Here is a 16,999-nt window from a genome sequence, read left to right on the forward strand (position 1 = left end):
ACTCCTCTCACTTTGGGTCTTGTATGAACTCCTCAACTCAGATTTGCAACCAGCAGCTGCGTCGGTGCCTGCTGGGATTAAATCACCAGCCGGGCCCTTTGCTGTGTTCATTTATTTTTAGTAAAATGTGATAATCTGAAGCTGCAAAAGTAATGCCCTTCTTATATACTGCCTGTGTTCATTGCAGTTTTGCCTGGCTTGCATCGCACATTAATCTTTTATTACTGATCATTATATTAACTCTCACCTGCCAGCTGTGAAATGACCTGCAGAAAGACATTTAACAATTGCCTCCATCCACTGAGTTTACAGTATACACTTTAATCAATGCTCAGGCTTAAATTAATGCTGATAGGCAATTTCCAATGCCTGGCATCCATGTGATAAGGGAATTGGGCTTTTCTGGGCTTCTTTTTCTGTTTTTATTAACTGAAAAGGCCTATCTGTATTTCACGGTGGATCATGTAAACTGTGGTACTGACTCGTTGCAGAATTCTGAAACCACTGAATTATGTCAAGCGCACAATCAGTTGCTTTCTTCAGGACCTTAGCTGAGCTTTTCCAAGTAGGAAATAATCTGAACTCTTAAATTGGTTGTGTAGGACAAGGAAACAGACTTTTTGGCAGATCTCAGAACATATCCAGTAGGGAGATATTTTTAACAGTGCATGGAAGGTGCAATTTAAAACAATCTGTGTAAAGTGTTTGCAGGTTCCAATTTTATGTGCATCAAATATTAAAAATGTTGGCAATTTTTAAGAAGATTCTCCACTAAGGAGCATGAAAGTGATTTTTATGGAGATTTTATACTACTGAGCTACCCTGGAGTAGGAGAAGAATAGCAAATTTAAGCTTTTAGTTACTCAGAACACACTCAAAACACAAAGGGCTTTCTTTTCTCCTTGTTGATATAAAAGTGATGCAATGTCAACAAAGAGGGCAAGTAAAACTAAAGCATTGCTGGGAACATTTTGCTCAATATTGCTAAATTCACTTTCCCTTTTATCCCTCCTCATCACTGAGAGGGCCATTCAAGGGAGGTGCACAGTCCTCTTGTGATAAAGAGAAGTCAAACAGGTGAGGGGTTTTATAATAAAATATTTTATTGCTTATCAGTTTCTTACAATTGATGAACACAATTGTCAAGGTCCAGGAAAGAAGAATGCATTTTGTGAATGAAGGTAACATGAACTGATGCAAATTTAGCAGGATGTAATTGGGCATGGCTGAGTGCAGTTTCCCACAGCAGCACTTTGCACGCCCAAGATACCCCATCCCTCCAGCGATACCATCAGTTCAGTGCTACTTCCATAAATGAGCAGCGATTGCTCTGGGTGGTATTTAGCTCATTAACAAGGAGGTTGCTGTGTAAAAGCAATGTCCTGCTGAGGCTGTGGGTGTAACTGGTCCCGTGTCCCGTGCCATGGCAGGTGCCAGGAGGAGTGTCCCATCGGCACCTACGGCTTCCAGTGCGCGCACGCCTGCGCCTGCCAGAACGGCGCCAAGTGCTACCACGTCAACGGCGCCTGCATCTGTGACCCCGGCTTCAAAGGCATCCACTGCCAGGACAGAATGTGTCCTGAAGGCTTCTATGGCCTCAAGTGCAACAGGAGATGCCCCTGCAACATTACCAACACCCTCAGGTATGTACATCATGTAATGCTCTAGCGCAGGGACTGGTACAACAAAAGCTTTGGGAAAAAAATCAGTTAACTACCCCTACTGTTCTTTTCTCTATAGTTTTAAGTACAAATACAGAGAGTTTCTCTGGTGTGCAAAATTTTGATTTAAACGACCTCAGGTTTGGAACCATAAGCCTCAGTCCAGCCAGATACTGAGCATGGATCTATTTACAGTTCTGTGACACCTGAAACAGCCTGACATACAGCTTTATCCTGTAAATCCTCTAGGCATCAGAACCACCAGATGATGCTCATGTGTGTGGATAATAACCCAATGAAGTTTAAAAAATAGATATATATTTACACAGATCCATCACTTTCCCTCTTTTTTATGACATGGATTTGCTTGTTAGATCTATAGACAGCAAGGGGACTTTCAACATGAAACCTAATTTGCTTCAGCTGATGTCTCATGGCAAATTACCTTGTTGGAAACACTTGAGGCTGATGTATAAATAGACTGAAATCAATATCCCTGAGTCAGTCTGTGGAACTGTAACATGGTTGACATTGTCAAAATAGACTTCTCATGTGAGCCCATTTTTGCTCTTCATTTTCTTTGTGTATGAGGAAAATATTCAGGAAAATAAATATCAGGGAATTATACCTACAATGGAATGAGCCTCACTTAAAAGGTCAGAGTTTGATGTTTTATTCCCTTTTTTGCTTTTTTAAAGATCTGATTCTTGAGGTTCTCTTTACTCTGAGACAGGGCTACAAACAGACTTGAGTACTTTGAATTTGCTTTTCCATTATAGGCTTGAATAAGTTTTCCAAACCTTGAACAGAAGGAAGAATTTAAGACTCTTCCCTATTATCCTCTTTGTTACCTTAAGTAGCTCCTTGCCTTGTTTACTGACTGCTGGAATTGCTGTTTGGAGAATCCTCACTCCCTGTCTTGCAGTAAAGGGAGCCTGGACAGCCAGACCCCCTGGCCTGAGGTGTCTGATGTTCTGGACCCACATTTCCTCACCTGCACAGTGCTGAGCCCCTCAGCTCCCACTGGGTTCCCTCCTTTCCCTGCCCATTGCTGTTCAGCAGGCAGAGCCAGTTTAGGGTTGTGTAGGCTTCAGGGGGAGGTGGAGATAATTGATGCCCAGGCAGAAATGCCCTTGATAGACATTCTTCAGTTTGGAACTAGACAGGTGGGCACCTGACTGTCCTGCTGATGCTGACAAACCCACCTTGCTGCCGTTAAAATAAAAACACACTCAATTATGTATGCAAGAAATGGCACCTCGTTTGTGTGCACACACAGACACACACACAAACGCTTCAGGCAAATCTGTCTGTGCACTTGAGGTAGACCCTATTTGTCTCAGTCCTGGAATTAAACAGGTGATTTTCCTTGTGAATTCAGCTGTGAGTGGCGAGGCTTTGCTTACCTGAAAGTCAGAGCTCACAATGGATTATTTAAAACTTGTAATTGTGGTGATACAACTCCTGTGCAGCAAGAGAGCTCCAGCACAATTGGGTTTGACAGCCAGGATCCAAAGGGTTTGAGGCTCCCAGGGAGCTCTGTACAAGAGTCTCCCATCGCTTCTGATTATGTTGTGTATCATGAAATCACTGCAAAAATACCATCCCTGAGGCAAGAACTGCACATTATACACAAAAGGTTAGTGCTGTGTTGTACTGAGGATGGGGGATGCCTCAGGAATTATCGCAGAGGGAGCTGAGGGATAAATTCCTCCATGTCACATCACTGCAGCACCGTGGTAAATCCAAGCTGAATGGCTTCTCGGTGTAAACTGTTCTTAAGGTGTACATGAGGGTGAGAATATGCTCATGGTCAGAGCTGACACTTGTGTCTTCACCCCTCCTGGGCCTGCAGAAACCTCTTTGTTTCCATAAAGGCAGAAATAGAGTGGAAGGACTGCAGGCCACAGGCAAGGCTGAACTTGGCTGCAGTGTCTCAGCCATGTGCTCAATACATTAAGAGTCTTGTAGGTGGGGTAAGACTGTGGGTTGGAGGGTGAAAGAATTCATCCTGTGTTACTCAGAACTACCTGGGAGGTGCTCTGTGAGTTTGCCAGAGGATCTTTCCTGAAAGAACAAGCTTGCACCTTCCAGCTGTGAGAAAAGAAGAGGTCTTAGAGAGGTTTGAGAGAGCTCAGAAAGGGGGAGGATTGAATCTTCTCCCAGCTCTTTTCTGGGCATGTGGTCATTCCTACACACCCTGCTTGCTGTCTGATGGGAACATTTTATTCCTTCCCTCCCAACTCTGCTCCGTCAGCGTCCCTTGCAGCATCCTCTGCTGAGATGAAATCTCTGGCTTCTTAATAAATGAGTCTGGTCTCTCTGTTGATAAAATCTCCCTTTTTCCTACATCTTATCACTGCTGTTATGGAACAAAGAGATTCCAGCAAGCTGTAGGTCAGTAAATGTTCTTTCATTCATCCATGGGATTTCAGCTCTCCACTTTTCCACCAGCTCTGCAGAGTGCTGTCAATTGCTGAGCCAAGGAGCCTCAGAGCTGGTGGAAAATGACCTTTTCCAAAGGCACTCCAAATTCTGAACAAATCTTTGTGCTGATTGTTTAACCAGTCCCATACAGTGCACTTCTCTTCCCACCCACCTCTTCCCATTCTTCCCTGAGTGTTTGTTCGTATTGAAACTGGGCTTTTCCAAAGTGACTCATTTACCCACAGCCATCTATTTTCCCCAGGAGCAGTTTAAGCTCTTGGCTATTTGTTGTGATCCCCAGGTGTGGAGGATAATTATTAAACACCTGTAGAAGGTGAAGGAAACTCCTGTCCCTGGATTTGTCTCATTTGATCTGCTTATTGGAGATTTGACTGGAATGGGAAGTTCTGAGGGCTTTGAGGAGTAGCTGAGGAGGAACAGTAGGAAATACACAATCAGCTTTTCCATTTTCATAGATCTATCTATTTTAATGTCTGAAGAGATCAGAGTGATCATCTAGTCTAACCTCCAGTATGGTAATGACTGAAGGACACTATCCAATAATTTCTGCATCAAAGCACACTGAAAGGCACTTTGTACAGGACTTTGAAAAACCCCACAATTAGGTGATTTAGTATGTGGTGGTGACTTGGACTGTCCTTCCACAGGGAAGGATACACCTGTAAAAAACCCCCCTCTGCAAAAAGTCCATGTTGAGACAGCCTAAAGTAGCAGGAAGGGAATAATCCTGGCTTGTTCTTCTGTCAGGCAGGCAGGGAAATGAACAGCTGGAGTAGTCCTGGGCACCCACCCTTCCTGAGCACTGGTGTGGAGCCAGCCTGGGGAGCCCTGTGCCCCTGGTAATGTCTTTCCCAGGTCAGAGATGTGGGAAGGAAGGAAGCCACTGGGACAAAGGCAATGGAATGGGCATGTCTCCAGAGGCTCCAGTTACTGCCTCAGCACCAGCAAGATGGGCAGGACCAAACCCCATGGAGCTCCCATGGAGTTCTGCCTTGATCTGAGTCAATAATGTGCTGGACAAGGCTGGCTCTGAAGATGTGCTGGACTGAAGGAGCAGCCCTGCAGCCTCACTGTGGCCTCTGCTTTAAAGCAAGAGGCATTTTAGTAAGGGAGACTGGATGTAGTGTGGACACCATAAAACAGAAAATGCTGTAAAATAAGGATTAGGCTGCTGATAACAAAAATGAGAGGACTGGTGCTGCTGTATAAACAGAAAATCAGAAAATTTGCTGGGAAGGTGTTGCTTTGGCTGAAAGATGTGTGGAGAACAAATTCAGAATTTGGAACAGACTGTACTGTCTAAAACACTTCCAATTTGCTGTGAGAAATTTACCTGCTTTCCTCAGATTTCCTCAAAATTAGATGCTTAAAAAATTTAAAGGTCAAAAATGCCCTTATGCTTTTCAGTTCAGCTAATAAAAAATTTTTAAATAAATGTTTTATTGCTGTAAATGTTGCTCAAAAGCCAGGGATTGCACAGTAGCTTTCAAAGTGCAGCAGGAGCCCTGGAACCCTTTCCTTGTCAGCCCTGATGTGTGTGTGGACAGCTCTGCTCCACCTCTGCTTGGCCTGCAGCCACAGGAACACTTGGCTGCCTGTGTTCTCTCCTTGTTTCTACTCTGCTTCTTCCTGCAGTGCAGGAGATTTGAAGAAATAAGAGGTGTTAAGATTCAGTGCAAACTATGAAGGATAACACTGCCAAACTCTTCAAAGAGTGTGAGGTTCCCTCACTGCTCCCAGGAAGGGTTGGAGAACAGATGTTGGTCGGTTTGCCTTTGGGATCCTTTTGGAATCCTCCCATTCTCCCACCCTTTCTTCAGTGATTTTTCTGCAGAGGAATTGTTCATTAATTTCAGTTTTTTGGGGGCTGGAGAGATGCCTCACATGCACTGTGACCCCTGCTGGCAAAATGTTAGATGGACACATGGTCTGGGAAGATGCACTCAAAACAGGAGGGGAGAAATGATACAGATATTTATAAAAATTTCCAGCTGTATTTTCTAATCATGTTTTATTCTGCCTCAAACATTTCAGCTTAAGTCCAAATAGGATTTAATTCACTGGGCAGTCTGGATACATGGATGTTTGGATAGGTGAGAGATGAATTTCCTGGCTCTGTTCTATATCTAGGTTCATAATTTGACCAGAATGTGATTGTACAAAATGCCAGCAGAAACCTTCCTAACACACACACACACACACACTCTATTCCTACATCATAAGCTGCAATATATTTAGTATATAACTCTGCTCACTTCAATTATAGGGGAATAGTTCATACAAACCAGAGAGAAAAAATAATAAATAGAAAAACTTTGTACTATTTAATGATATCAGCTGCAGATCTTGAAAGGGTTTCCAAAGGGAGAAAGGCATCATTTTAGAAATGGGAAAAATGAAGGCAGAAGAGTCAGTTAGGTGGCCAAGATTCCTGGCAGGACTGGGAAGAGAACAGCTGCCTTGTGCAGTTTGGGAAAGCATCTAAATCTCAGCCCTCCTGAAGTTAACACTGCATCAGGCACCTGCATTGTCAAACAAGTGCTTTGGAGTTAGGAGAAAAAACAAAACCCTGAGCTGCTCAAGCTGATAACAAAATTATCCTTCCTTCAATGGGAAGATTATGTGGATGGAGGAACCCAAACATCTGCATTGGATTTTCTGGCTCACAGTGCCATGAAATGTGGACAAAGCTTTGGTGGGTCAGAATCTGCCCTCAAACTTCTACTGGCCTTTGTTTTGGAGTCCAAGTTCCCCATCTCCAGGAGATTCTTCTGGAAAGCCTGTTTGGTTTTGATTCTTGTTTTAGTGCACATCAGGATGAGTTTTAGCCCTTAATACATCATTTCTATCCATGTAAAAAAGCTGCCCATGCTGATGAGGGAGCCAACCTCGGAGTGAAAATTCTGAGTGAGTGTAGTATTTTCTGCTGAATTGTCATAGTCTGATTCAAACTGCCCTGGTCATATAATACCTTTAAAATATTTGATTTACCCACCAGATGCAGTTCTCATGGAAGCACATGATACATGTAGCAGTAGTAGTGGAAAGAGAGCAACACAAAATTCATTTCAAAATCCTTCTTTAATGTTGAGTTTTCTGCTCCTATTAGGAATGATTAATAGACACAGGGGGAAACATGAGCTTTTGTTATATTCATCTGGATGTTAAGAGGTGCTTTGTGAAAACCATATTTCAGGGACTGCTTTGTCATGGATGGTAGTTTGTTATGCTGATGAATTGTTTTAATTAGTCAGTAAAACACTATTTATGATGAAACGTTTGACACTTAGAAAATTTGATCCTTTTTAGTTGCAACACTATATGACCAACCTCTCCTAACAGAAATTGCCTGAAACATAGTTGAAAATTACATTTTATGAGGTTACCTTGAAAATTAACATATACAATATTAATTTTATAGGTGTAAGGAAACCCATTCAGCCATGTCTACAGTCTTAAACTGTAACAATAAATAATCATAAAGGAACAAAAATTGTTTCTAGGATGCAAAAAACCAGAGACAGGCCCAGAGAGAGATCCCACCTTGCAGAAGTCTATTCTTCTTGTTCTGAGAGTAAAGAAAACAAGATTTCTGGCAATATTATTTCTCATCTCTCTCACTGAGGACTGCACAGTGCCATTACTGTGCAGTGCTGAGGGGCAGAGGCCACAGAGCAGGCTGAGCTCTCAGGTGAAGCCTCTCACTCCCAGCTGGCCTCAGACAACATCCCCCAGGAACCTCCATCCCTTCAAACCAGGACTTAACCCATCTCCAGCCCCTCTCCTCCTCTCCCAGCCCCAGCCTCCTGCTGTGGGAAGGTGGTGCCCAGAGGAAAAATTCCCAATAAAGATAAACATTTTCAGGCAGGAGCAGCAGAGGGGTGCGTGTTCCACCTGGGGATGCAGAAGGACCGGGCATTGTCCGCTCTTTGGGGCTCGATTTTCCTTTCTCCTTTTCTCTCCATGTTCTCTCGCAACAGTGTGGAATTGACTGGATAGAAATGAAAGCCAGAGGATTAATGTTGTTCATTATGCAGCAAAGAGGAACTTGACTCATTTCCCTGCACAGCTGTGACTTAGTCCCAGGGCTCCTGTTAACTCCTGTCCCGAGAAAACCCCAAGGCTTCAGGTGCTGATCAGTTCTGGTCACTATGGCTGAATATTCCCAGCAAAACTCTTCTTCCAAGGAAGTTTTTCCTTTCTACCTGTGCCTGCTGGAAGGTTCTGCTGAGGTGGCACTCACTTTTAAAACACAAATGACAGTGGGACAGGACGGGACAGAACGAGACGGAACGAAACAGAACAGAACAGAATAGAATAGAATACAATAGAAATACTGTGCCCTTGAACTCAGGTTTATCTTCACAGCTCTCTTTATTGCCTTACTCCACCCACTGGAACTTCTCCTATCCCTGAACATCTTTAGCTGGCTGCAATACAGCCAAATAGTGCAGCACGTACCTGTATACAGCTTGTAAGGATTAATGGTGTGGTTGATGTCAGTAATCCAGGTCACAGTGATTTGAGAATGGAAGAGCATAAACTTCAAGGTGTAAACTACCCAGTGCTGTGGCAGTTCCCAAATTTTGGAAATGCTGGGTTATTTAGCACCAGATCCTCTATTCACATCCCAAATTATACAGCTGCTCATATCCACCACCCTAGAGAGTTCCCTGGCTTGTCCTGCTCTTAGTGTGACACGTGAAATGTTCTAGGCTGTGTTTTCCTTCCTGCCCACATCTCATTAACATCTGTCTCCTCATTAGTTGCCATCCTCTGTCTGGGGAGTGCAGCTGCAAGGCTGGCTGGGCTGGGCTCTACTGCAACGAGACGTGTCCCGTGGGCTTCTACGGCGAGGGCTGCCAGGTGCCCTGTCCCTGCCACAACGGGGCCGACTGTGACAGCATCACTGGCAGCTGCATCTGCGCCCCTGGCTTCATGGTGAGTGGGGCTGGGCGTAGGGGGGGCTTTCACAAAGTGGCTGCAAAAATAAAAGAGGGGTTTAATCTGATTTGAAATAATATTTGCATCAAAGCAGCCAAACGTGGATCATTTTCACCCATCCTGTGCTAAGTCCACATCACTGTCCTTTGAGGAGTGTCAATCTGTGGCTGCTGGTTGTTTAGTTAACATCTCTGTTCTAACTTTATTACTGTTAGAAGGATAAAGATAAAGATATGGTTTCTCATAGTATATTCTAAGTCAAGACGTAACAAAAAAGGTGTCAGATTATTGTCTGCCTGGAAGAGCAGAAAAAGAATTCTCATGGCCATTCAGCATGTTCCTTGTCAGTCACACTGTGATTTTAATAGATGAAGATATTTTAAAATGTTACAAATGATAGAGCAATTTATGTCTCTTCTGAGCCTGTGTGGCAGGTGTCTTTTACTGAGCATCAGAAAGAGCTTCAGACATTCTGAGGTAAACAAGCATTGCATTTTATAGCTGAGATGTAAAATGGCTGAAGAAACCAGCCAAGATGCAAACATGAAAACTTCAGAGTTAACCATTGCCAGGCTGCAGCAGAAAGTATTGGGACATGGATCCAGGATCCAGTCCTGCCAAGGCTGGGCAGAATGGAATTCTTGCCAGTAAGTTCCCTGGTTATCTGCATATGAAACTCCTTCCCTTCAGGAGCACAGCACAGAGGAGAAATGCAGGCTGTGTTTAGGAAACAGTACTCCCTAAAGGGAAAAAATACTTTAAAGAGAGAATTCTACCAAACTTCACAAAACATTGGCTTTCTCTGTCCTTCATTCTGTATGATCTGTCCCCACAAGCATATCTATACTATCTATATAATATAGTGTTATATACTATTTTCTCTATACTATTATATACTATTATATACTGTTTTACTAGTTTTCTGTACAATTATAACAATTATGAATTATAATTACTAAGTTCACTAGAAATCAAGGGACAGGCTGCACAGCTGGGACAGATCTTGGGGAGGTCCTGTATGAGATTAGTGGGATGCCAAAGACTTTTTTTGCCTCTCTTCCTTCTAATTCCACACCTGAGCTTGTGATCCCCAGCTGGCATCTGCAGAGCTGTGCAATTGGAGTATGGCTCAAAGACGCTTTTTTCTCTGCCTCGTGTCAGCAGCTGAACCTGAAGGTTGGAGCTTCCACTGATTTCCAGGGTTGTCTCAATGCCAGGTATTAACAGATTTATTTAGGTGTGAGGGGCTGGACTCAGAAGCATCTGTGCAAGATAATGGTACTTAGAGATGGGGTGGGAGGAAAGAAAAGATCTTTGAGGTTTGATTCCCAACTCCACAAACAGAAAACAAGGATTTATCTTCTTTGTACAGTAGTTGATATGCAAGTAGAGGAAGGATAAAGGCAGCAGCATGTTAGTAACAGCTACAAAATACAAAGATGCCAAGATCCTCCTTCTTATTAGGAATGCTGTCCAAATTTGCAGCACAAAAGCATTTAGGGACCCTTTACTGTGCACATTTTAAAAAAGCATACCTTGTCCAATATACATTGCCCCAAGGCAGCATTAGTGGAAGCAGAAAGCCTGGGAAGTTCCTATTGCATTGCTTCAAAATAATATTTAATCTCATAATAAAGAGCTTTCTTGCATTGACATTTAAACAGCTTGGTTATTGAGGATAGCTCTATAATCACTGAAGCATATTTAGGCATTAGTATCATTGCTCTCACATAATATACTATAATCTCTGGCAATTAGTCCATGAGGGGAAGTAAAGCCTTGAAATTGCTAATTTATTGCCTCTGAAGCATATTTGTCATTCGTGTGCATGCCAGATGAGCTGCAATGGTTCTTTCAAGTGCTGCAGAACACAGGCTGTGCAGAAAAGTTGCTGGGAACCTTCCCCTGCCACCCCGGGGCATTATCCTGCCAGGATGCTCCGGGCAGGGAGGAGGGAGCTGGAAAGGTGGCGGGGCCAGGAGCAGGCTGGGAGTGCCTTATCCCAGTGACACACTCCAAACCAGGTTTCCCCTCAGGTTTTCCTGCCTGGCTCTTGCTGAGGCAGCAGGGGAGCTTTGCCTGGGGCTCGGGCTTTGCCCTTGAGTTGGGCGAGCGCTGGCTCCGAGCTCAGGATGTGTCCTCTGGCAGAGCTGGCAGTGCAGCGCTGCTAACGCTGAGCTGGGCACAGCTAATTATTCGCAAAAACCACAAATGAATCCCTCCTGCTTTTTCGAGTATGAGCCTTGGCTGAGGCAGCCACACGGGCAGGAATTTTGCCACATAATTGGAAAGAATAAAACCAGGAGCAGCATCTTCCATTTTACAGCAATGTTTGATCTACACGTGACCCTGGGGCAGAGCAGTCTGAGGGGCTGCTCAGGAAGGGGGAAAGGAAGGAAAAATGGTGGGAGATGGGATATAACTGCTGAATTTATCTGCAAAGGCAGAGGGGTTGGACCCACAGGACTTTGGGATTACTGGCTGCCTGGAATATGCAGTGCCCAAGGAAGGACAGTGTTTTCCTGACAAAGCACTCCTCCTTCCCACTCCTCCAGCACAGATGGTGGGTTTTTAACTCACCCTGCCTGTGTCAGGGCAGCTGGGCTGGGTTTCAGGATGAATCATCTGCTCTTGCAGCCAAAACAGGGACATTTTGTTGGGATGCAGAACAAGCCATTAAAAACACAAAGCATCTGGTCACCTTTATTAAATGTATTAAGTGAAAAGGCAGCCATCCCATAGGCTGCCATGTACGTGAGCAGAGCACTTAATTGTTGGAAATTTAAGAAGATTCAAGTTGTAAAATAAAAATGTATATGGTAGCTTAAAGAAAATACATTATTTATTAGCTGTGACATTTCCAAAAATTAAAATGCACAAGCTAAATAGTGGTGAGCTTGCAGTTTAGGATAGAGTTTCAAAACATCTTCTGTCTTATTTTTTCTGTGGATGTTTAGGGTCAGACTCAACAATCATATTTGCATATGTCTGGCTCCAAACTCAAATGACAGTGTTGTAAAGCTGTTATTGGGTATCAGAGTACTTGTGTGAGGTGCTGCTGTGATCCCATGGGGGGATGGCTCTGTTTTACCTCTGCAGGTTCTGAACCACTGTGCAGAGCTGGGTATGGATTTGACTGAGGGATGCACAGCCCAAACCTGGCAGTTCTTGGAGGCAGCGTACAGGGCAATGAGAACAGGATAATGGTAGAAGAGACACAATAAAATCCTCCCCAAAATCACAAACCTACTCCCCATTGCTCCACAGGCCTGCTGGGAATATTTTGCTTCCTGCATCCCACTTGTAAAGGAGGATAAAGGCTGTATCAGTTTAACTCAGATGATTGCAGGGAATCATCATTACAAGCACACCAAGAGGGCACTTCCCTCCAACTGGGACTTTTAACATATTTGAGGGTTTCCTCTTAGCACTGAAGTGGTGAATTGCCAGAATGCTCTTCTGAAGAATGGCTTTGTAAAGCTGTTCTGCTGCCATCTCGTTTGTGACCAGAAGGGACCTGGCAAACACACACAGGGAGTGCACAGATCAGTCCTAAAAAGCACCAGGGGAGAGTCTCGAATGGTGGAAATTGGATCCTTGTTCCCATGTGGAAATGGCTGCTGCTTGCAATAAATTATCTGGATGCAATTATGGGGATGGTGAGAGGGGTTATACTAACTTGTACCTCCCCCTCCTTTCAAATTCTGCTCCAACATGTTCTCCTATAAGTCCACTGAACTCAGGTGTGCAGGAGGGACATAAAAGAAAGCGGGACTTGCCACGTCCTCTCCCTCTTCTTTTGTTTTTGGTCCATTGAATTTTATTCCTGTAATTCAATAAACGTGGTGGAGAAGGCCAGAGGATATGAATTAAATATGACAGGAGACCACAGGAATCCTGACCTTGTGTCTCACAAGGAAATCTTGAAGCCAACCCCCTGCACGTAGCTATCAGCATTTTAGCTGCTGAAATCATTATAAATGCTGTTTAGATACAAGTAAGCTCACCTTCTCCATTGCACAGCTAATTGCAGCTTCCCTGAAAGCTGTGCCTATCTAGAGACCTCATCCCTTGCTATGCCTTTGTTTCTTTATGGATGCTTTGTTTTCTTCTTTTGAAAAATGGGTTTCACTTCAAATGCTTCCATTCTGTGTGTTGTGGCAAGGAGAGATGTAGTTAAAACATTTCTCAGCCCAAGACACTCCAAGAAAACTTTTAACACTTCTCTGTGGAATGTGTGGTCAGCTTTTACTTCAGCGGGCACTTAGGTCTATATTTCACATCCAGATGACAGAACTTATATTACTTTAAAGAGTTCATCTATTTATGCTGCTATTTTTTGAGGACCTGTCTGCTTTTATTGAACCCTGCGTGCTGGCAAGCAGAGCAAGCAGTTCATCACCAAAATGAAAGAATCCATTTTGACATTTCTCTCTTTCTTCACTATATTGGTAGATCCCACACAAGCCAATCACATGCTGCAAAGTATGGAAACTACAGCAGTAGTGATCTCTTATTAGAAAAGTTTTCAGCTTTTGGAATGGCTCTTGGATTCCCTAAAGCTTTCCAAGATTTATCCCAGTGCTGTGCATCTATAGCTATCTGCATCTCCTGTTTGTATTGTATCAAAATTGCATTTTAAAAGCACAATTAATGCCTTTCAAATATATCCTTATAGAGGTGCTTATGTGTATGGACCTCTGGCTGGGCTCAGTGGGAAACTGGGCACTTAAGTACTGAAACACAGGCTTCATTTTGGTCTGTAAGTCCATAATTTTGTCTGGCATGCCTGAATTTCTCAACATAATGCTTTCCCTACCACAGGGGTACAAATTGTTCCCAGGGTTTACATCAGAGTAAAACTTTACAACCTACCTGCACATTGAGTAAAAGTCAGCCCTTGTAGCACACAATGAACAGTAGCTTGAGCACTTAGTAAAAATAAGTATAAATTATAGTGCTGTAAAGCTATTCAAATGCACAGCAAATGCACACCAAATTTTGCAGTGGATAATCTCTTGGTCAGTACAAACACCCACACACAGACTCAGACCAGTCTTAGCCTGCTCTGTGCCTACTCACTGAGTAAAATGACCAATTTGCTGTTCCATAGAATGAGAAGGACCATGATTATGGTCCTTTAGGGGTCATAAACACTTAGAGGTCCAGTCTGTTGAATATTCCAGCCCTAGCAGGCTTCCTTCTGGCACATACCATAGCTCTTGTTCCCTGGAAAAAAACATACAGAAAAAACAATCTTTATATTAAGAAAAGTGGAAGCCTGTTCTCCTGTCCTACACCTTTAAAATTCTCTCTGTTGTCTAAAAGAAAAAAAACAGAGTAAATAGAGAGGAGCACCTTATCTTATCTTCAATTGAATTTTCCCTGAAGGACCCAAGTCCCAAGCAGGTCTGGAGAAATTGGAAGCATCATTGCCTGTAGGTGTTTTCTAAACACAGGGTACAAATTTATCAGAGAATTTCCTCTCTTCTACATACTAACTTTCATCTTTATTCTAAATGTATCATTCTTCACCACTTCACAAGGAAGCAGTGGAAAAAATGGATGAGACTTCTTTGTGTTATAAGCCCGTGGTTGGGTAGTAAAATTATTTTATAAATTTCACAAAATTCTTAATATAAAAAATGAACGTAAGGCTGGCGATAGAGGATCTGGTTTGGGGGCTTTAACTCATTTAAATGATCCATTTCTCTTTGAGATAATTCCAAAAGTACTTCAGTGGAAGCTCATCGCAGAGCAACAGGGCACCTCATCAAAAGGTTTAAAAAGAAAAGACGAGGGGAAAAAATCTTCAATAGAGCCTGTGTCCTTTTATCCTTGATTTACCGAGCATATCAGTTACCCCCCTTTGTTAAGAGCTCTTTTCATTTCTAGGTATAAAATAAATTCAACCATTTTATCAAGATGTTCTTGTTACCAGCCACCAGTATAAATTTTACTTGCTGTAGGTGGGGGAGAGGTTTCCTGGCACAGCAGTTGTCCAATTAACTGGAGTATCACAGGCAACAGGAATGGTTTGCAGGGTCTGGTTTCATGAATTACCTGGGTGCAGGGGGAAGATGAATTTTCTCCTCTCTGGTTTCCCATTTGTGTCGCTGACCCAGCGTCTCGAACCCACAGAGAAGGGCGAGGAGCAGAGGCAGAGGTGACGAGGAGAGGCACCCTCACTGTGCAGGTGGGTCTGAGCAAGGCCTGCAGCTGGCAGGGCATGAATTATTAATTGATAATAAAAGTAAAACAAGTTGTCTTAGAAGTTGTGGAGCTACAGGAGCCTTGTTTGCTACAAGAGCCTCTCCTGCCCTGCCACACTAATGCTGTCAGGCCTCCTTTGAAGCTTTACCTGGCCAAGAACCCTCAGGTGGGCTCAGGGACCTCAGCCTCAATCCCCTGACTGCATAACCAGGTTCAAAGTACCATGGATCACATTCCCTAAAAAAGAAAAGGGTTTTGCCTGAACAGAAGTTGAATATTAAGTCAAGGCATAGAAGAAACTGATTCCAATTCTCCCAGCCTTTGAACTCTTTCATGGTTATTGGTTTTTTCCTTTGTTTCACCTCAGTTAGCCAAAAGTTCCTAGCAGAGTTGATTTTAAGAAGTTTGGGAGTATCCCACTGTAGTCCTGAGTAATTCCTCAGCCACCCCTGAAGTAAAGAGACAGACAGGGGAAGGACCAAGCCAGCAGGAGGGCTGTCCTGGTGATCCCAGGAACAGCACAAAGGGGAATGTCCCTGTTCAGATTCAGGGAGCAGTGAGATGCAGCTGAGGAGTCACCAAAGGGACCTGGCACATTCAGAGTGTTCTGAGCAGGTTTGAGAGGCTCTTTTTGTCAAAGCCAGCAAGAAGGCAATGCAGTCTCTTTGATAACAGATATCAGTGTCACTTTTAGGTCTGGAGGTGATGTGAAAGGCAGAGATATGGGAAATTCAACTAAAGTATCCTTAAAAAATTGAAGATGCAGCTGTGCTGTGGGAAACCATGATGGAAGTAAAAAATTATATTCACCTGGTATTTAAAAAGTGAATAAAGATAAAAATCAGTTAGCCAGAACAACACAACCAGGCCCCTTACACTAACTATGGCTGCATCCCAGATCCCTCTTTCCTGGTTTTGGTCTCTGAGGAATGCACTCTCCTTTGTATTTGCATTTTCTTGGTATCTTCTAGATAGAGATAAGTCTGAAAGCTCAGCTGATTGTTTTTTGAAGCTTACAAATTACTTCACAAGTGGACGTGGAACAAGAAGTGGGTCTCAAGCAGGCAACAAAGCCTCTCTGTTCCATACAGCCCAAGAGTGAGCTGGGAAAATGTTTTTTGAATGAAGGAAGTGACACTTTCCCATTGGACAGAAGTTTTCCTGTCATCTGGGCTACAAGTTGGAAGGTCTGAGTTTAAACAGAAATTAAAACATCTCACACACAATGTTTTGGTACATTTTCCACATAAATAGAGCCGATCACAGATCGTTTGCACTTACCAAGATTTTTGCATCGTCACAGAGCAGATAAAAACTGTCTCTGAATCACATCTTGATGTCCCTTTTCACTGATAGCATCTGAATTTTCTTACCCACTTCTCAGTGCATACAAAAGAACATATCTGTGTATGCAATGGCTGTGCTTTGATTTTTTGTAGTCTACTTGGGCTAATAACAGATTATAAAATGTTTCATCCCAAAACTACTCGGTGTGATCAGTACAGACTGAGAATGATCTTCCCTGGGCTGAGCAGTGCCCTGCATGGAATGACTTGGTCTCAGTCCAGCTCCCTGTGGATCAGTGTGTACATCACAATCCCCATTTCCATCAGCAGCCACCAGCAAATTTCTGGCACATTGAGCCTTTTTACCATTTTCCCTTCACAAACCATTGCTTCAGGTCAAGCCTGGTGACGTGGCTGTGTGATCCATCTCAAGGTCCCTATAGGGCT

At 43.3% G+C, this 16,999-nt stretch overlaps 1 protein-coding gene across 7 annotated transcripts in view; it reads left to right on the top strand.

Moving 5' to 3' along the window:
• Positions 1-16,999, top strand: part of MEGF11 (multiple EGF like domains 11) — a 252,326-nt gene that overhangs the window by 170,616 nt on the left and 64,711 nt on the right. For all 7 annotated transcript variants that reach the window (XM_054273115.1, XM_054273113.1, XM_054273116.1 and 4 more), the window contains 2 exons: positions 1,431-1,643; positions 8,876-9,050. In XM_054273115.1, coding sequence (XP_054129090.1) covers positions 1,431-1,643; positions 8,876-9,050 — 388 coding nt within the window. The remainder of the gene's footprint in view (positions 1-1,430; positions 1,644-8,875; positions 9,051-16,999) is intronic.

The sequence above is a fragment of the Melozone crissalis genome, unplaced genomic scaffold (genome assembly GCF_028551555.1).
Source record: "Melozone crissalis strain CALT ecotype California unplaced genomic scaffold, PUWL_Pcris_2 ptg000014l_1, whole genome shotgun sequence".
Classification (NCBI taxonomy): Eukaryota; Metazoa; Chordata; class Aves; order Passeriformes; family Passerellidae; genus Melozone; species Melozone crissalis.